This window comes from Abramis brama, assembly GCF_963993115.1.
Source record: "Abramis brama genome assembly, chromosome: 10".
NCBI classification, from domain to species: Eukaryota; Metazoa; Chordata; class Actinopteri; order Cypriniformes; family Leuciscidae; genus Abramis; species Abramis brama.
In genome coordinates, this window is record NC_139972.1 from 16,005,429 (window position 1) to 16,023,877 (window position 18,449).

Consider the following 18,449-nt stretch of genomic DNA (forward strand, 5'->3'; position numbering starts at 1 on the left):
TAAAAAAATAAAATATATTTAAAAATATACTTATAAAACCACTCATTTTAGTGTTATATTTATTTATTTAAACAAAATAGTACAGAATTTTAACATCAAACAATCAGGTAACTGTAATAACAGAATAATTATTGTCTTTTAAGGTTTTTATAAATTTATGAATAGATGGTTCTGTCTGAATAGAATATGCCTCTTGAGATGGGCCTGAAATTAATTATCATGTACTGAAATTATGTAACCTTGAATTTGAACGCATGTCTAATTATCTTTGGGACAACAAATAATAATACAACAATATATTTCTCAGAAAATGATTCGGAAGGTGTTTATATCCTCGGTTTATTGATTTATAAGAGTGAAAAGTTTTCATAACACAGTCACTAAAACATTTAAAGTCTGATTCTTCTTACTAAATGTTGCAATGCATGTCTCCTCTTTGACCAACTCAGGAAATGGAAGATGGAGATAATAAATGTCCTCAACTTCCAGGAGAATATCATCCTAAAGAATAAAAACCAACCCTTTATTGAGTCAACATCATGAATAAAAACCGTAAAAAATATGTACAATATAAGGGCTGTAGAAAGGTTAAATCAGAACTATGGGAAATTGAATTTAGTCCCAACAGAAAAACTGATAATGAAACATCATATAAGATAAAATAAAAGGCATTTGTTTGGTAATTAAAACTTAACCTCACACAGCTGCCATACAGGGGAATACTGACCTGAGAGATGCTGAGTTGGCACTGTGACACAGATCTCACTCCAGGAAGCTCAACACTCAGCTTCAGGCTCCTAGTTGAGCCGCTGCTGTCAGGACAGACTGTGAGATGATGCCGGGGTTGTTGTGGCTGAGATTGGTCTGATTCTGTGCTGGAGATCACCTCAATGAGACCTGATCGGGCTGGTTTTTTCTCCAGCTCCATGCTCAGTTGGATGGATGAATCCTCATTACTCTCAGTGATTCGCAGTGAGGAGATCTGCTGCAGGAGTGATGGGGCTATAAAAAAGCACTTAAAGGGTTAATTCACTTAAAAATTTAAATTCTGTTATTAATTACTCACCCTCATGTCATATCAAACCCTTAAGACTCTAGTTCATCTTCGTAAGACATAAAAGTAATCCATGTGACCCGAGTGGTTTAACCTCAATTTTATGAAGCGACACAAGTGCTTTGTTTGCACAAAACACTTAATTTACCACTTTATTTACAAAATATTAATCTCCAACGCACATTCACGAGAGCACCTTTTGTGAATGGTTGTTACGCATACTTGTTATGAAGCAAGAACAGATGCTGTTGTATGAGCTAATATTTTAGTATTTTAATATTTAACTGGTAAATTATGTTTTTCTGCACAAACAAAGCACTCGCATCGCTTCATAAAATTATAGGGTTAAACCACTTGGGTCACATGGATTACTTTTATGTATGTACTTTTTTTATGTCTTTTACAACCTTTCTGGGGCCTGAAAGTGGTAGATGCGTACGCTGTCAATGGAGGAACAGAAAGCTCTCAGATTTCATTAAAAAGATCTTCATTTGTGTTCCGAAGAGGATTTGGAATGACATGAGGGTGAGTAATCAGTGACAGAATTTTTATTTTTAGGGTGAATTAACTCTTTAATATTGCAAAATCACATAATTTGCATTCCAGCATGTTCATAATGAGGTTCTATACAATTAACTAGTTAACCTTTGTATCTCTTAAAACCTGTAAGATGAAGCTCAAACTGTCTTTACATTTCTAAAGCATGTGTATTTTACCTGGTTCAGATTGTGGCTTATTGGCAGTAGATTCGGATGTATGTGGTGACATGAGACGCTGCTTCATATCCTGAATGCTGCCTTTGATTTTGTCTTTGGTGAGTTTGTAACGTTGGGACAGATTCAGATTGTGCTGTTGTTGGATGAAGTTCACAGCAAGCAGATGGAGCTGCTCTTTCTCATGTTTCTCTTTCTCTGTCGTTTCCAGAACCTCAGGGTTGAAGGCCACATCAACAACACTGTATCGCTCTGCAGAACACAAAGGAAATCAGAATGTCTCAAGATAAAAAGGTGTTTAAGAATCCAGTCTAAGGAGATAGGAAGTTAATCAAGGACAAAATAAAGTAGGTTAACATGCGAGTTACTTGGAATACAAGACTACGAACCGATGCACAATGGAACAAATGTCACCTAAAAGTGAGTCTTTTGGTTAAAGAAAATCTTTTGAAAGCAGCAATGATGAGATGGAGTACCTTTCTCCTCTGTTACTTTCTCCATTCGTCCTCCAAACACAGGAACAGGATCACTGTAAGAAGTGGCCGCTGGTATGCGTTTCCAACCGCAAATGTTAATGTACAATACATCCTCCTTTGGTCCCTAAAAAGTAATCAGACAAAAAATCTTTCTCATTTCACTTCATAATTTATGATTTAATAATTATTTGTAAAGTTACATGCCATCCATTTTTAACTTTTACAGTGGCACCATGGTTCAATAAAGGTATCAGATGCAAATGCCATACTAAATTATTATCACATTCATAGCGTTTGATGAAATTAAATAACGTTAACTTACCACTTCTTTATCGACAGTAACGTCCAAAAACATGGTAATACCATGCATGCATGTTTAGACCATCAAATCAAATGATAAGGCCTCTAAACTGCTCTCATATAACTGCAGTGGTCTATTTGTGTGATAAGATCTATTAAATCAGACAAAGCAGAGTTTCGTTAAAGGTTAATGGTGGTTTACCAGTACAGAAGTGCGGATGCAGGCGTGCGGCTCCGGCGGGGAGTGAAACTCCGCTCCCTCCCGTAACTGGCGATCGATGAAGGTCCTGTAGGCCTCCGGATCATTCTGAGACATGTCATCTAACATCGACCAAAACTGATTCACCTGCTGCAGAGCTCCTTTATTATCATAGCCAGGAATTGCCATAGCTACTTAAAATGTATCGAAACTACTGTAACTAACAACTAAAAGAAAAGTGAATACGACTAAGTTAATATAGCCAACGAAAACTGTTTGGAACAAAACGGACGTTTCGCAGGTAGGTTACTATATTTAGTAACAAATACTTGGAAAAACGATAATATTTTGTAGTTAACAAGTTAACAAATTATCACTCCCGGACAGTTTTTTCCCCCCACCTTGTTGAACTCAAATGTTACCATAGAAACTAATCTAACACATACACTGTTCTTCCGATAGATGGCGTTGTTTAGTCAAAATAACCGTTTCCATTCAGGGGGCGAACAGGGGGCGAAGGGGACACCAGTAAGCCGAATCCCCACTGAAGCTCCTTTAAATAGCCTAGGGTTTTGTCTTACTAAAGATGTTTGTACTCTAAATTGTTTTTTGTTTGTTTTTACAAAAATATTATTAAGTTACCACAAGAAACTGTGATTGGACGAGGCTTAACAGTTACAGTTGACGTTATCCTCTTTTCTTGATGAAATCAATAGACCTTATTCACAGCAGCGCCATCTTTGAACTGAAATGAAAGCGAGGCTGTGAGGGATAGATATACATCTCTTCGGTGGGTTGTACTGTTCTGCAGACGAAACACTGCAACACACTAATATATTTCAGAGAAATCGGTGGACAAACTCGGTGGACAAAAGTTCTCTGTTGTAAATATCAAACGTTTATTTTAAAACCACAATTTTCTTAATAAGGCTAACACAACATTAAACATGTAATGTACAAACATCTAAATGTAATCTTTACCTTGTTGTGTAAATGTTGGTTTTACATAATAAAAATATAATAAATAAAATAAAAAGGCCACAGGATATTCTTCTCGTCTCTTCTCCTATCAAACATCAGTCTTTAGTAGCTCTAGGACAGGAATCAGGAAGCAAGAGCACAACAAAAAGTTAATGGCAGAGTTTGTATTTCAAGGGCCATTGTCTCTTCATTTACTTACCTCTATAATCTCATATATCCACCCTAAAAACTCAGCCACTTTGGTATAAACCCCTGGATGGTTTGGCTCAGCACAGCCTGTTCCCCAGCTAACAACACCAACCAGCCTCCAAACATTTTCATCCTGGCAAACCAGAGGGCCTCCACTGTCCCCCTAAGAAAATGAAGATCCATTATAATTTCAATATCATATATTTGTGAAAAACATATACATGGCATGCATTTTGAGTGACATACATGGAGCTCACCTGACATGCATCAACTTTTCCCTCTGTATACCCTGCACAAAGCATTCGAGGAGTGATCTCTCCATTGTACATGCAAGAGCTATTGCATTTCTTTGTACTTATTAAAGGTACAGGTGCCTCTTTGAGAACCTCTGGTATATGAACTTCAAAAAAGAATGGACATAATTTACATTTACAAACAGTACAATGTCTTATGACAGCTTTTAAATCCCCATAAATCATAAGATGAACTTAAATAGTATTTATGTCAGGATTATGGACTTGTTTTGGCCGCTAGAGGCCCTCATTGAGTTTCATTTGAAGAATAACAGTACCGTCATCTGGCTGTGTATATCCCCAACCAGAGATCCAGCACTGGGTCCCACCTGGGAGATCATGGTCATACTGCGGTAGACACACAGGTCTGATGGTGTCTAAATGTGTAAAGAAAGATATAGCAGAAATGCCTAATGAGATTCATGACATACAGTGGCACACATACTATACATGTGATTAATAAAGTATCAGTCACCTGAGAAGTTCAAAGGAGTTCTTAATTTAACCAAAGCGATATCATTGTCATGAGTCCTGTGGTTGTAATTCTTGTTGTAGATGATCCTCTCCACAGCAAAGCCTTGGTATTCAGCCAGTTTAGCTGAATTACTGGTTATAATACCAGCATAAACCACCCAACTGGACACTTGAGGTAGCCTGTAGCTTCAATAAGCAAATCAGACCATAAACACACTTAAAGGCAGGGTAGGTAGGATTTATTAAAAATTAAAGATCCAAATTTGTTAAAACTTTCTATATATATCAATACATAATTAAAATGTAAGAACTCTGAAAAAAAGAGTATAAAAATCAAGTGACTCTAGACCGTATAATCTGTATTAAACACAGCTCATTATTTCGATTCGGGACGAATCAAAGGATTGGCTTAGGCGACTGTCACTCTCTCGCAACCATGGCAACCACCCTTTTGCCACACAGCACCTACCCACTTGCGCGCGACCGTTTGATTTGAGGAGTGCGAGAGGCACGGAACCTGATCACACCTCCGTCCAGTAGATGGCGGTAATGCACTATGTTTGCAAGCTGCCAATAAAATCTATCGAAGAAGAAGAAGAAGGCACTGAACCTAGGAATACCAAAACAATGGCAGAGAAAGAGCAATCTAAATTTACAGTACCGGCATATGCAGTTAGTGAAGGCAAACCAGGCAAAAAAATGCCCCTTCCCCTCCGCTTGTCTCAGGTAAATAATGCGTCCTCTAGCTCAGCGGTCGGAGTCGCGCGTTCATGTGTTTTGGGGACGTGGCTTTGGAAGAAGCACAGAAATGAGGGGGTGGAGTGAATGGAAATAATGAGATGTCTTTAAAACAGTCGTGAGAGGTCTACAGACACTCGATTTTGATACTTTCTTTTTCAGAGTACTTACATTTTAATTATGTATTGATATGTACATAAAGTTTAAACAAATTTGAAAAATAAATTTTTTAGACCATTTCTACCTACCCTGCCTTTAAAGGGTTAGTTCAGTCAAAAATGAAAATTCTGTCATCATTTACTCACCCTCATGTCGTTCCAAACCCGTAAAACTTTCATTCATATTCGGAACACAAATGAAGATCTTTTTGATGAAATCTGAGGGATTTCCGTCCCTCCATTGACAGCCTACGCAACTACCACTCTGACGCTTCAAAAAGTTCTTAAAGAGGTTGTAAAATTAATACTTATGAATTAAGCAGTTTAGTCCAAATTATCTGAAGAGACATGATCGCTTTATGAACAGATTGAATTTACGCTTTTATTCACATAAACATTGATCAGCGAACATAAACAGAATCTCAACCGAACCTGCTTAACAGGCAGAAACAAACCTCATTGGTTCTTGCAGAAGCTCAAGCGTGCTGCGTAACATGAGAATGAACCTCATTGGTTCTTGCACTTCAAGTGAACATGTTTGAGCTTCTGTTTACCACAATTGATGTGTGAGTTGCTAAATGTTTATATGTGAATAAAAGCCTAAATTCAATCTGTTCATCATATAAAGACACCGAGTCTCTTTAGAAAAATTGGACTTAACCTCTCAATTCATAAGGATTAGTTTTATAATCTCTTTAAGAAAGTGGTAGTTGCACAGACTGTCAATGGAGGGACAGAAATCTCATCAAAAAGATCTTCATTTGTGTTCTGAAGATGAACGAAAGTCTTATGGCTTTGGAACGACATGAGGGTGAGTAATTAATGACAGAATTTTCATTTTTGGGTGAACTATCCTTTAATTTGCTCATAATAAATTCCTTTGCAGAGCCCTACATGTAACTGTTAAAAAACTTTCCTGGCATTATGTATTATGTTGCAGTGCCTGTCATCTATTTAATCCTGTACCTTTTGTATTCACTGCACCACATTCCAACACTACTGTCAACAACTACATTGTTCCAGTGGGTGAGTCTCACAAAAAACATGTCCTTTTGGGGTTTAAACATACTTAACCCAAATATTAAAACTTTTTTCCATGTTTGCTTTTTTTTCTTCTTTTTTTTCTTTTGGTTTTGGGGTTCTTGTTGAGGTTTATGACTGGTTTTGTGAAAAATCTAAATTGACCATTTTATTATAAATTTATTATAAAATATTTATCTGTCCACATCATTATAAAAAAAAAGAAAAAAGTTTGCTTTAATCATCAATCAAAATAACTTATCGTCCTTCTTGCAGCAACACCTCTTCTCTGATGACGTTTACACTGGGGTGAGGGTGGAACAACCTGTCCCTCATTAGTGCAGCAATGGTAACTTAAACAATCCATTCCCAATGGACAAAATCAAGTCCCGTCCTAAATTCTTTTTGTTTTGTTCAAGAAGCCGTTTGACTTTGATATACCTCGTGATAAGGGAAGAAAAGACTATTGCAACTTCCATTTCATGACGATTTTAATGTAAATGTAGAATCTTACTTGTGGACACAATGAGCAGCTGTAACTATCCACTGGTGGGTGATGATGGATCCTCCACAGATGTGGCGGTTGCTGTAGTAGAGACTCACTTGCCAGGGCCATCTGCCCAGAGTGGCTTCCACTCCTCCAATAATCCTGGGTAACTTTGCTCTGGTCCCACACTCTATAATGAAACAAATTACGAGCAAACAGACTCAGACAGATAGCGTATGTGGATAGGAAGAATTATTTCAGACTTATATATTAAGTTAAGACTCACCAAAACATTTTAATGCTATAACTTTTCCTGTACTACAGCTTCCTCTAGAGTAAAAATAAAAAATAAAAAAATAATAATGAAACTTATGACAGTTGTTCTGGAAACTCATCCATTAAAATTATTTCTTGATCACCTGAAACGCCATAAACTCTCCAAATTGCTTTGGTGTTCTGAGGTGATTTGGACAAATCCATCTGTGTAGTTCGGCCCAATATCAGTCAGATTCACCCCTTTGTGCTTCGATAATCTGAAAGAAGAGGTTGTTTGACAAAACTCAGATTGCCACACTTATTAAAATAAATTAATAAAACTCCATCAGCATCATTAACTAATTCTAATGTCATTCCAAATTTCTTGCTGTTCACAGTAGCCATCAGATCATGTTTATGTGTATGCATATTTAAACAGTTGTATGCTCCACATTACAGAACTTTCATTGTGCTTTTTCATCCTTTTTGGACTACTTTTCACTTTCATTACATCAAAAAATAGCAGCTCTAAGATTCTGCAAAATATTTCCTATTGGCCTGGTTTCACAGACAGGGCTTAGATTAAGACAGGAGTAGGCCTTGGTTAAATTAGGATATTTATAAAAATGCATTAGAAAAAATATATATTACTGGTGTGCATATTGAGACAAAACAATGCAGCACTGACATATGTCAGTGAAAACATATGTTAGTGCAAGTTGATGCACAAACATGCATTTTAGTCTGAGGTTAGGCTTAAGCCTCGTCTGTGGAACCGGGCAATTGAGTTCCACAGAAGTAGTAAAGTCATACAGCTCTGGACTGACATAAAGGTGAGCAAATGATGACAGAATTTTCATCTGTAGGTGAACTATCTCTTTAATATTCTTCGAAATGCCTGTACTCAGCATGTCATGCTTTGAATAAGAACGGACTTCAAAGTACATTTCAACACTGCTGTCACTGTATGAATGGTTGACCTACAGAAAACAGCCACAGCTGGCACTCAAGTGAAAGGTGCTGAGAGCTGGAAGTGTGTGTGTGTGATTCAGCTGTCAGCACGCTCACCTTAGATAGCCCAGCTGTCGACATACGAGCGTTCCCAGAGAAGAGTTCCACCTCTCGTAACATACGGGCAGCCACGTCTGCAGCTTCTCCAGCTGGATCTCCAGAAGAGAGTTCTCCACACTGATCCTGTAAAACACTGAGCCCCATTCAGTCAAAATCACTCCTAAAACAACCAACTGTAGCGCTGCGGATGGGACTGCTGTCATGACATATGATGTTTTAATTGAATTTGTTTAAAGGATATATTTCAAATAAAAAGGATTGTGTTGAAATTGTTGTATTTTGTAACCTCGTTAAGGTGCATCAGGCTTGAACAGGTACATTTATATTAAATACAACAAAAACACCATCATTTACATAACCGAATGAACACACAAACACAATAAACAATTGAGCAGCATGCATGAGGATATTAATTTTCGATTCTTTTCTTCCCTCTCTCTAGCACTCCAGACACAAATAACCATCCACAGCAACCCCAGCAGGGTTATTATAGTTAACTAAAACTAAACGTAAAACCATTAAAAAAGAGATGTGTAATGATGACTTGAAATAGGAACATTAATTGAAATAAAAACGTTTTCTATTACAGCTAGTTGCTACAGCAACATTTTCCATTTACATTTGGAAAAGTAAAACTGTAATAAAAAAATATTAAAACATTACAAAAAATAATAAAAAAAAAGACAAAAACTCACTAATTTGAACTGAAAATGAAAATTATTTTAATTTTTTAAACAAAAATCATTCAATCCACAGCATTACACAGGCGACTGGAATGGGTGAGTATTTTTTCTAATCTGTTCATTTACATGAACTGTGATGAACATGAACTGTTTTCACTTACATCAAAATATTCACTAGAATAAATTGTACTTTCCAACACTCACTACAGAGTAGTGTTTAGGATGAAAGTTTCACTATAAATTAGAATTTTTAAGAATTTCATTGAAGAAGAGAGCAATTTAGGACTATCCATCGCTATTAATGGGAGTACCGTTTTAAGATACACCAATTTACTAAAGCATCAGACTTTTCAGGGCTTTCATATGAGGGAGTAGAGGTGAATTTAGGATGAACCAATTCACAAATGAATGAGACTTTGCATTGTTACATATGAGAGAAAGGACTGCCATGTTTGACTATTAGCACAGACATTAAAAACAGCAATGTAACATTTTCTAAAAGCATACTGTAAAAGTTACACTGAACCACTGAACTATCACTCTACAATGAACTCATAGTTAGTAACGTTGCTTCTTTCAGTTAGTTACCACACTAGTTGGATAGGCCACTTATTTTTCACTTCCTCTCCCTTTAGTGTGCTTCTCTTGTTTATGTGTTTGTTACAGCTGTCACAGGGCATTGTTTATGTCACTTTGTTTGTAATGCCAGTGAGTTTGGATGAACGCCCACTGTGCTGTTTACCTGCTGTATCTCTGTTGTTGTCATAAAAAGCATGGGACAAATACCTTTCCTGGGGTCTGTCACAGAGATGTCCTCGGTTATGTTGCAGAAGGAAGTGTCTTTGGTGTCTCCCAGGCTTGCAGGGCTCTGAGCTGAATTAGGCCTTAAGAGAATTTTTACTGGACAAAGACATTAAATGTTCACTGCAGAAATAGTTCATTTACCCCTGGTTTCACAGACAAGGCTTAAGCCTAGTCCCAGACTAAAATGCATTATTGAGCTGTTTTAAGTGAAAGCAACTTGCACTGACATATTTGTGACCACATGGGTCCATTTTTTTAAATTGAGATTTATACATCACATGTAAGCTGAATAAATAAGCTTTCCATTGATGTATGGTTTGTTAGGATAGGACAATATTTGGCCGAGATACAACTATTGGAAAATCTGGAATCTGAGGGTGCAAAAAAATCTAAACATTGAGCAAATCGCCTTTAAAGTCATCCATTTATGTTCGTGATTGTGCTGCATTCACTCACAGAATAAATATTTTATATATTTACAGTAGGTAACTTACAAAATATCTTCATGGAACATGATCTTTACTTAATATCCTAATGATTTTTGGCATAAAAGAAAAATCGATCATTTTGACCATACAATGGCGATTGCCACAAATATACCCGTGCGACTTGTGACTGGTTTCGTGATCCAGGGTCATATTATTAAACTATGTCAGTGCCATTGTTTTGGAACTAAGGCCTAATCCTGGCTAAATCTAAGCCCTGTCTGTGGAACCAGGCCTTGATTGCACAACATTTGAACAATGCTTTTTGAATAATTTAACTTCTTACCTATGAACCAAACTCCAATGACAACACCTCCCAGCAGACACAGTACACACAGAGCTGCAAACACTCTCACCAGTTTATGGGCCGACACTTTGCCAGACACTGAATAAAATAATAGCCATTAATGCTCATATGATGTCCAAAAGCAAATGGCAATACTGTAAACCATGTAGTTATATGATTTTATGAAGAGGATTTTTTTTTTTTAATAAATAAAGTAACAGATGCCTGTGTGTCAGTAACAGACTTGCCTGGATGGAGAAACCAGGTGGGATTATTCTGTCCCGTCTCAATCCTGTCCACCTGCAGATGCTCTGTATGGAACGACTGACTGACCACCACAGGATTCTCAATCACTGCCACAGCATCTCTACTGAGACTCTGTAAGATATGATCAATCGCAGTGTCAGTATATGACACACACACACACACACACACACACACACACACACACACACACACACACACACACACACACACACACACACACACACACACACACAGAGACCAAGACCAATATAAGCCAATAAAATAGATCTGGTGTCACATTGACTTGTGTTCAGAATAAAACCTCTGTTTGTACTGCTTTTCTAAATGCAAATTAAATCCTGAAGACATACTTTGTCAAAATCTGTACAGTACTACAGCAACAACAACAACAAAAAAAACAACACTCAAAGCTAAAGTCCCATTTCTCATAATGTAATGCAACATTTCATCCATCCCAGCTTTTGGGAAAATCATGGACATTTTTTTCTAATTGTATGTCTTCTGAAAATAGATTTCAATAGATTTCTTTATGAATATACTGTGTACTTTATATTTCAGAACCATTTAAAGAATAAACTATCAAGGAGAACATGACATTATATGCAAATGTTTTGTTCTGATTTAGTGTGCTGATTTTGTGATCTTCTAATTAGAAGTGTTAGAAATACATTAGAAGAAGGATGGTAAGTGTTAGATGAGCATGTCAAATCAATAATTTCCCTTTAAGTCATCCCGTGTTATGGAAAAAAATAGGAACAGTAGCAATGCATTGATAACATTATGAAGTTATAGTGTTTTTTCAGCTTATAGGCCTACAGTATTAATGAAACAACAACAAACACAATTTGTTTTTCTAGGTAGCACTAGCAATATTGTAAATATAATCAGTAATGTTATTTGACACTATCCAACATCACTAAATTAAATTAACTTAACTTAATTCACTAAAATAATATAGCTAGTTATTTTAAGTAAACAGCAAGCAAATTAATGTATACATTTATATAATTTAAAACATTTTTTTTATATAAATTACAATACATTATTTTCTTCATAAAATGGCGCTGTTTTCATAAAGCACAAAGGTTTTTTAGTAAAAAAAATAATTTTTTTTTTAGAAAGACTTTCACCTTTAATATTGCAAAGAAATCGAACAGATACTACACAATCTCATATTGACGCACCAAATAAACATCATCTTTCCAAATATAATAATAGAATAAAGATATGCCTCTGAATTTCCGTACACTGGGACTCACCATGTTTTGGTTGTTTTGATCCAGGGGTTTCCTGGCGGCAGCTGCTCGGACTCTCTCTCATCCACTCACCTCCATCACAGCAGAGATGCTACACACCAGCAGCTGTCTGACCATTGAGCAGAATGCAACTCTGGATTTTCACTTCACAAAGAGACAATGAGGTCAGCAGCGGAGCAAATAATGAACCCGTTGTTTTACCAAGGGGGTCATGGGGCCTATGACTGCCTGAACCAGCCTAACATCTCCAAAGATATCCCCCCGTCACTGATAGGATACAGTCTGCTTAGCACCTCCCTCACCTGTGCCAGCGGAGTGTGTACGGTGTCATAGACCTGATACGTCACCGCTTCACCAGGTTGTAATTACAATATGATGAAAAGTCTCACTGTAGGAACTTCAGAAAACAGTGCATATGCTGTATCATTGATTACCTGGGGAGTGGAGGGGCAGATCAAAACAAATCAGATCAAATTTGGTGTCTCTGATTTGGAGGTCTCAGTTATCTGTTACCAACATTAGGTTTTAATGCATTTATATCTTTCCCAATATGTTCAATAAACTTCTTTATAAAATGTCCTTAAGTAAGAAACCAACTCTTTATTCAGATGTTTGTTCAGATAAGATATTTTACATGTAATTTCACTTTCACAGGTAGAGCAGAAAAAAGAAAATGGACTGAGCAAACATTTTATCCTTCAGAAAAAAACATCAGTTTATTAAGAAAATAATCCTTTATACAAATTAAGCACACTTTTATCAAGAGTTTCAGCAGATTTTCAAAGTTGGAAAACAAATGCTAAAAGAAAAATGTATGCAATATCTCATCATTTGAAAACAGCAAATATACATAGCAATAAAACCTTATTTTCTGACATGTGAGATGATCAGGGGAACTGCATTTTTACATTTTTTCAAACCAGGGCTAAAGTATGGAAACAGTTTCTCAGAGAAAGACTGACCAGTGAAAGAATAAATATGAGATCTGGACTCCACATCATAAAAGGAAACCAGACCCTCCTCATAATCCACAAACACACCCACTACCTGAGGCTTCACTCTCAGAGACAGAGAGACAGCAGGAGATTCATAAGCCTGATAGTGATTCCGGTTCCTCAGGACTATAATCCAGAATCCATTCTCAGAACCTCCTATGATCCTTCCCTTCCTGTTAATGGATTCTCTGACCACTCCTAAATCCCAATCCATCTTTCCCTTTACCTGCACCTCAAAATAAAATCTCCCTGAGCTGAACCCCTCTTTTGCCAGGACACATGTAGCAGTGTCAAACCTCTTTGGATTGTCTGGGAGATTAAGCTCAATGTCTCCATGCTTCACTTGTTTTCCATCATCAGAAAGGATGAGTGATGGAAAAGCTGTATCAGGATCCAGAGTCACATCCACTGAAAGCGAGATCAGATATGAATGCTATGATTTGGATGTGTATAATGTCAAAAAGAAAGTATTGGGTAGATTTTGGGACATGACTTTAAATTATGACTAATTTATTGAGTGACATGAACATGGACATCACAGATTACCTGAATATCGCTGCATCCTCTTCAGCACTGTGGAAACAAACAATAAATCATTATGAGAGAAATTTTAATGATACATATTTGTATTTAATATATTTGTTCAGATCCTGTTCTCTGATGGATATGAAAATGGATTTTGAGACATTGTGAATTTTATATGTTTACATTGCATGCTTGATTATTGATCTCCTTCAACTGAATGGCTCCTTCAACCCTATTTTTCTAATAAGAGCATTCCTGACAAGATTCTGTTACCAGTTTTGCTGAGTTTCTTTTCTAGAGTCTCCTGCAGCTGAGTCAAAGCTTTCCTCAGATTCCCCACACTCTCATGAGTGTCACTGATACTGATCTCAGTCCAGCTGCTGGTGTGTGCAGGTCTGCTCATCGACAGGTAAATCTACAGCAGGAGAGAGCAGAAATCTCTCAGCATGGGGAGTGTTGTGCTGTGAGCAGACAGAAGGATCTACACTGACCTGTAGGAGGTGCAGGTGATCCTCAGTGTGTGAGAGATGCTCCAGCTCAGTGTCTCTCCTCTTTAGCTCAGTGATCTCCTGCTCCAGCTCTTTAATAAACTCTTCAGTCTGCTTCTCTGCTGCTCTCTGCTTCTGCTCCATCATCTCCAGCAACTCAGACTGACATCCCTCAATGGAGCGGATCAGATCAGTGAAGAGCTCAATATTCTCTGCTTTCTCCTTCTCTGATGTTTCCTGATAAATCAAGGAATAAATTATATTTTATAGCTACTTCAGCACCTTTTTAACAAAGCAAATTATAACATCATAATACACATAATATTTAACTTTATCAATTTTATTTTCACAAATGCAATCTCATTCAACTGTTTATTTCCAATGTCCCCTAGACAGCAATAAAAATAAAATAAAGACTTAAATAATTTGCTTCTCTGATATATTTTTCCTTAAAGGTGACATATTATGCCCCTTTTCACAAGATGTAATGTAAATCTATGGTGTCCCCACAATGTGTCTGTGAAATGTCAGCTCAAAATACCCCCCAGATCATTTATTATAGCTTGTCAAATTTGCCCCTTTTTGGGTGTGAGCAAAAATTCGCCGTTTTGGGGTGTGTGTCTCTTTAAATGCGAGCTGCTGAATCCCACCCCTGTTCAGAAGACGGATGATCCTTTACAGGAGCTAAATTCGGATGCAATAACAAAACACCAGAAATAACCAGTAGCGGAGTGCAACCTTGCAGAAAGACTCAGGAAGAGGTTGCAACTTTTAGACGCACCAGGACGTTTCTGGATGGTTAGTGGATACATTTACTGTATGTAGTTGTTGTGGAGTTACATTGATTCATCTGTTTCTGGGGGATTTCCGTTGAAAATAAAATGAATCCACATCTATCTTGTCTCATCTGAGGCTGGGACTGGGAGTGTTCTGTGCTCGTCTGTGCAACAATGACAGAACAGTTTGTATGCTTTGTTCGAACTTTTGCCATTGGGTTAGAAGAACTGGTTACACTGTTGTCGCTTGCGTAAACCAAATGGTGGTGCGGTGGGTGTAAACGTGCAGATTAAAGGGCAGATTAATATTATAATAAGATCCTCTTCCTACGTCAGAAGGGGAGCGAAATCTGATCGACTTATTTTTTGACATGCTTGCAGAGAAAGGCTTACCAAAACGTGAGATTACCAAATGTGAGATTACTGGGGTGCTTGACCTCAAGATTCTCCACAGGATCGATCAGTGTGTGTTTCTTTAGCTTTGGGACTCTCTGATGAGGCTCCAGGTGAGTTTGACAGTAAGAGCTCTGACACACCATGCACATCTTCAGAGCTTTCATCTTTATACGAGCATACTATCATAGGATCCATTAGCGCCTGCACATCCAGCTGATATCTCTAAATAAACTCTAACTTTAATAATGTTCAAACAAGGGAAAAAATGCTTCTGGGGGGTGTGTTTGGCTCAAGGTCATAGTGCAAAGGACCCTAGGTTGATTTTACTCCAAACTATCCCTTTAAACACGGGAAAAAGTCAGATTTTCATGATAAAACACCCCAGTAATCTCACATTTATATCCTTTCAGAAAAGATATCAACAATGTCTCAATTGTACTCAGATTAGCCAAGAAAACAAAGTCTGCAATAAAAAGTTAGAGATTTTTATATATGAACTCATTGGTTAACATTGGTTAATCTTGGATAACAAATTATCTTGGCTATCCACATTCATTGTACAGGTCAATATTCAGGTCACCAATGTTTTTGTTTTTATTTCTAAAGAAATTTAACATTTATCCAAAAGAATTTCACAAAACACATCATGAGATTTTTTTTTTTAATTAAAACATTCTGGTAAGTACTCACTTTTCTGAGTTCTTCTAAGTGTTTGAGGTCTTGAATCCTATTCATTCTGTCCTGGATCATCTGCTGCATGTCAGTCTGCATCAGCTCAGACTACAGACAGAACAGAAAAAAACAGACACTCGACAGATTTAACACCATCTAACAAAAATGTCATGTTACAGTACATTGTGTATTTATGTTGTTACCTTCCTTTCTTTGCTCTCCTCCTCTATAGAAACAGTGTTGTGATTCCTGTGGTCTGTTACAGCACAGAGGAAACACACACATGTCTGATCATCTCTACAGAACAGCTCCAGAGGTTTTTCATGTTTCTGACAGATATGGTCCTCAAGATTCTCCACAGGATCGATCAGTTTGTGTTTCTTTAGCTTTGGGACTCTCTGATGAGGCTCCAGGTGAGTTTGACAGTAAGAGCTCTGACACACCAGGCACATCTTCAGAGCTTTCATCTTTATATCATCACAGATGTCACAGAGAACCTCAGATTTACTCTGGCCAGACTTTTCCTTAATGAGCAGCACAACCTCTCTGAGTGCTGTGTTGATCTTGAGGTCGGGTCTTTTACTGAAAGGTTCTTTACATAATGGACAGTTGTAGGTCTGACTGATGTCCCAGCACTGGTTCAGGCAGCTCTTACAGAAGTTGTGTCCACATGGAGTGCTGACTGGATCAGTGAACACATCCAGACAGATCGAGCACTGGAGCTCCTCTGCCAGAGGACCACTGGAGGATGACGGAGCTGGAGACGAAGATTAAAAACAACATTAAACACCAAAATTTAGTACTAATTTATACATGAAAATGATTTGCGAAAAATAAAAATAAAAACTCATCAACAATCAACAGTTAGCGATTAGCATTTCATTAAGGGAAGAATAAAGCATAGATCTGGTTCATTAGATGCGAGTTATTTTAATTACTGACTTGTTAGAGGTCTATCCAGACTCCTGGACTCGCTTTGTTTTGGTGATGTTGGTAAAGCCATATGATGTTGGTCTGCCATTGCCCTTTTCTACTTCTAGCATGTGTAGGGCAAAATCACAACACACGATCAGCACTAAGTTTTATCTTATACAACAGTTGTAATATGAATTTTAATATGTGTTTTCTTTTTTAATGTAATAAGAATGTTCACCTTCAGATTTCACTTCTGTTCCTTCGACAGTGCAGACTGCAGAACATGTAGCCTACTTCCTGGTTCCTTAGTCTTGACGAGACACGCCACATTTCTTTACAACCAATCAAATGGCACTCTCACTCTTAATACAATTCTAAATCATTTCAATTAAACAATCTATTTTAAAATAATAATAATAATAATTAGCAAACTAGTTGTGCATTTGACTATATGCATAAACCTGGTTAAACTTATTCCATGAAGCATGCACTAACATTAAAACATTTTTCAGTAAAATCTTAAATAGTTACTAGCCTACTATAACTTACCTATTAGGGAGTATCAGCTGTGGTTTGATCATAGATTATCTGAATAAATCGTTGTTTAAGAGTAAAATAGGTTTCAGGCTGTTGTCGATCAGTTTAGTTTCACTTTCACTAAAGCTCACTCGATGATGTCATACCTCTCATCAATGTTAGATAGAAAAACCTTATAAGAAAAATATGTCCTTAAAATAAGTCCTTAAATTCAATTAAAAAGTCATTTGGTGGGCATAACTTTTTTGACATGATTATATGACTCACCACAAGTGTGTCGCAGATCACTGCATTGTTTCCTGCGTGGCTTTTCAGTTGCACCACTTGTACACACAAAAACAAACAATACGATTCACGAACTAATAACTCTATTCTTTAAACGAATATTGAATTTGTGAGTTTTAATGGTTTGATATATATCTTAAATGAATATAACTCTCTAAAATTCATCAGTGCAGTGTCTGCAGCAACATATATCTTATTTATCAAACGATGAGTTTCACTACATCAATGTAAGATGTCTTATTTCATGTCATGTCACAGGTCATTAGAATACTTAACTCACATTAACAATACACATATATGCTAGATGGACTGCCGATATATGCACAAACTGACTGAATCACATTTGTTATTATTGTATTATTCAGTGCCTTCACCAATGAGCACCTTTCACCATCCACTGGTGCCTGTTTACATTAATGTCTACATCAATGTTACATCCAGTGCCTGTTTACATGAAATGTTACATTGAGAAATACACTTACAGTGTAACTATGTGCAATACACTTGACTTAGGGCTACACTGTAAAAAATAAAAACAGACAATATACTGATAAATTAATTCAAAATACAGGTAAACATCTGTAAAAAAAAAAAAAAAAAACGATACGGAAAATACCTTCAAATTTATACAGTAGCCTACATTGTGCCCTATTGTTACGGACCTTCTTTTT

At 36.9% G+C, this 18,449-nt stretch overlaps 3 protein-coding genes across 4 annotated transcripts; all 3 read right to left on the reverse strand.

Annotated features, from left to right (window-relative positions):
- Positions 1–69: 69 nt before the first annotated feature.
- pih1d2 (PIH1 domain containing 2) lies at positions 70–3,171 on the reverse strand. 2 transcript variants are annotated; one of them, XM_084125503.1, is made up of 5 exons: positions 2,746–3,171; positions 2,244–2,367; positions 1,771–2,019; positions 728–1,002; positions 70–501 (listed from the first exon to the last, which is right to left on the reverse strand). In XM_084125503.1, exons 1-5 carry the CDS (start codon positions 2,929–2,931, stop codon positions 367–369), a joined length of 969 nt encoding a protein of 322 aa, XP_083981629.1. In that variant the 5' UTR covers positions 2,932–3,171; the 3' UTR covers positions 70–366. The 2 variants fall into 2 exon arrangements, with proteins under 2 accessions (XP_083981629.1, XP_083981630.1); XM_084125504.1 differs by lacking the exon at positions 2,746–3,171 and adding an exon at positions 2,566–2,634.
- A 608-nt stretch (positions 3,172–3,779) lies between these two features.
- On the reverse strand, positions 3,780–12,315 carry tmprss5 (transmembrane serine protease 5). The gene is made up of 12 exons (XM_084125490.1): positions 12,193–12,315; positions 10,915–11,044; positions 10,667–10,765; positions 9,878–9,991; positions 8,406–8,541; positions 7,502–7,615; positions 7,369–7,412; positions 7,110–7,272; positions 4,681–4,865; positions 4,484–4,582; positions 4,170–4,312; positions 3,780–4,075 (listed from the first exon to the last, which is right to left on the reverse strand). The coding sequence occupies exons 1-12, from the start codon at positions 12,193–12,195 to the stop codon at positions 3,911–3,913; spliced, it is 1,395 nt and encodes a 464-aa protein (XP_083981616.1). The 5' UTR covers positions 12,196–12,315; the 3' UTR covers positions 3,780–3,910.
- Positions 12,316–12,886: 571 nt separating this feature from the next.
- Positions 12,887–17,266, reverse strand: LOC311090262 (E3 ubiquitin-protein ligase TRIM39-like). The gene is made up of 8 exons (XM_084125486.1): positions 17,195–17,266; positions 16,984–17,077; positions 16,245–16,798; positions 16,060–16,149; positions 14,201–14,434; positions 13,983–14,124; positions 13,731–13,757; positions 12,887–13,592 (listed from the first exon to the last, which is right to left on the reverse strand). The coding sequence occupies exons 2-8, from the start codon at positions 17,060–17,062 to the stop codon at positions 13,054–13,056; spliced, it is 1,665 nt and encodes a 554-aa protein (XP_083981612.1). The 5' UTR covers positions 17,063–17,077; positions 17,195–17,266; the 3' UTR covers positions 12,887–13,053.
- Between the last annotated feature and the right edge of the window lie 1,183 nt (positions 17,267–18,449).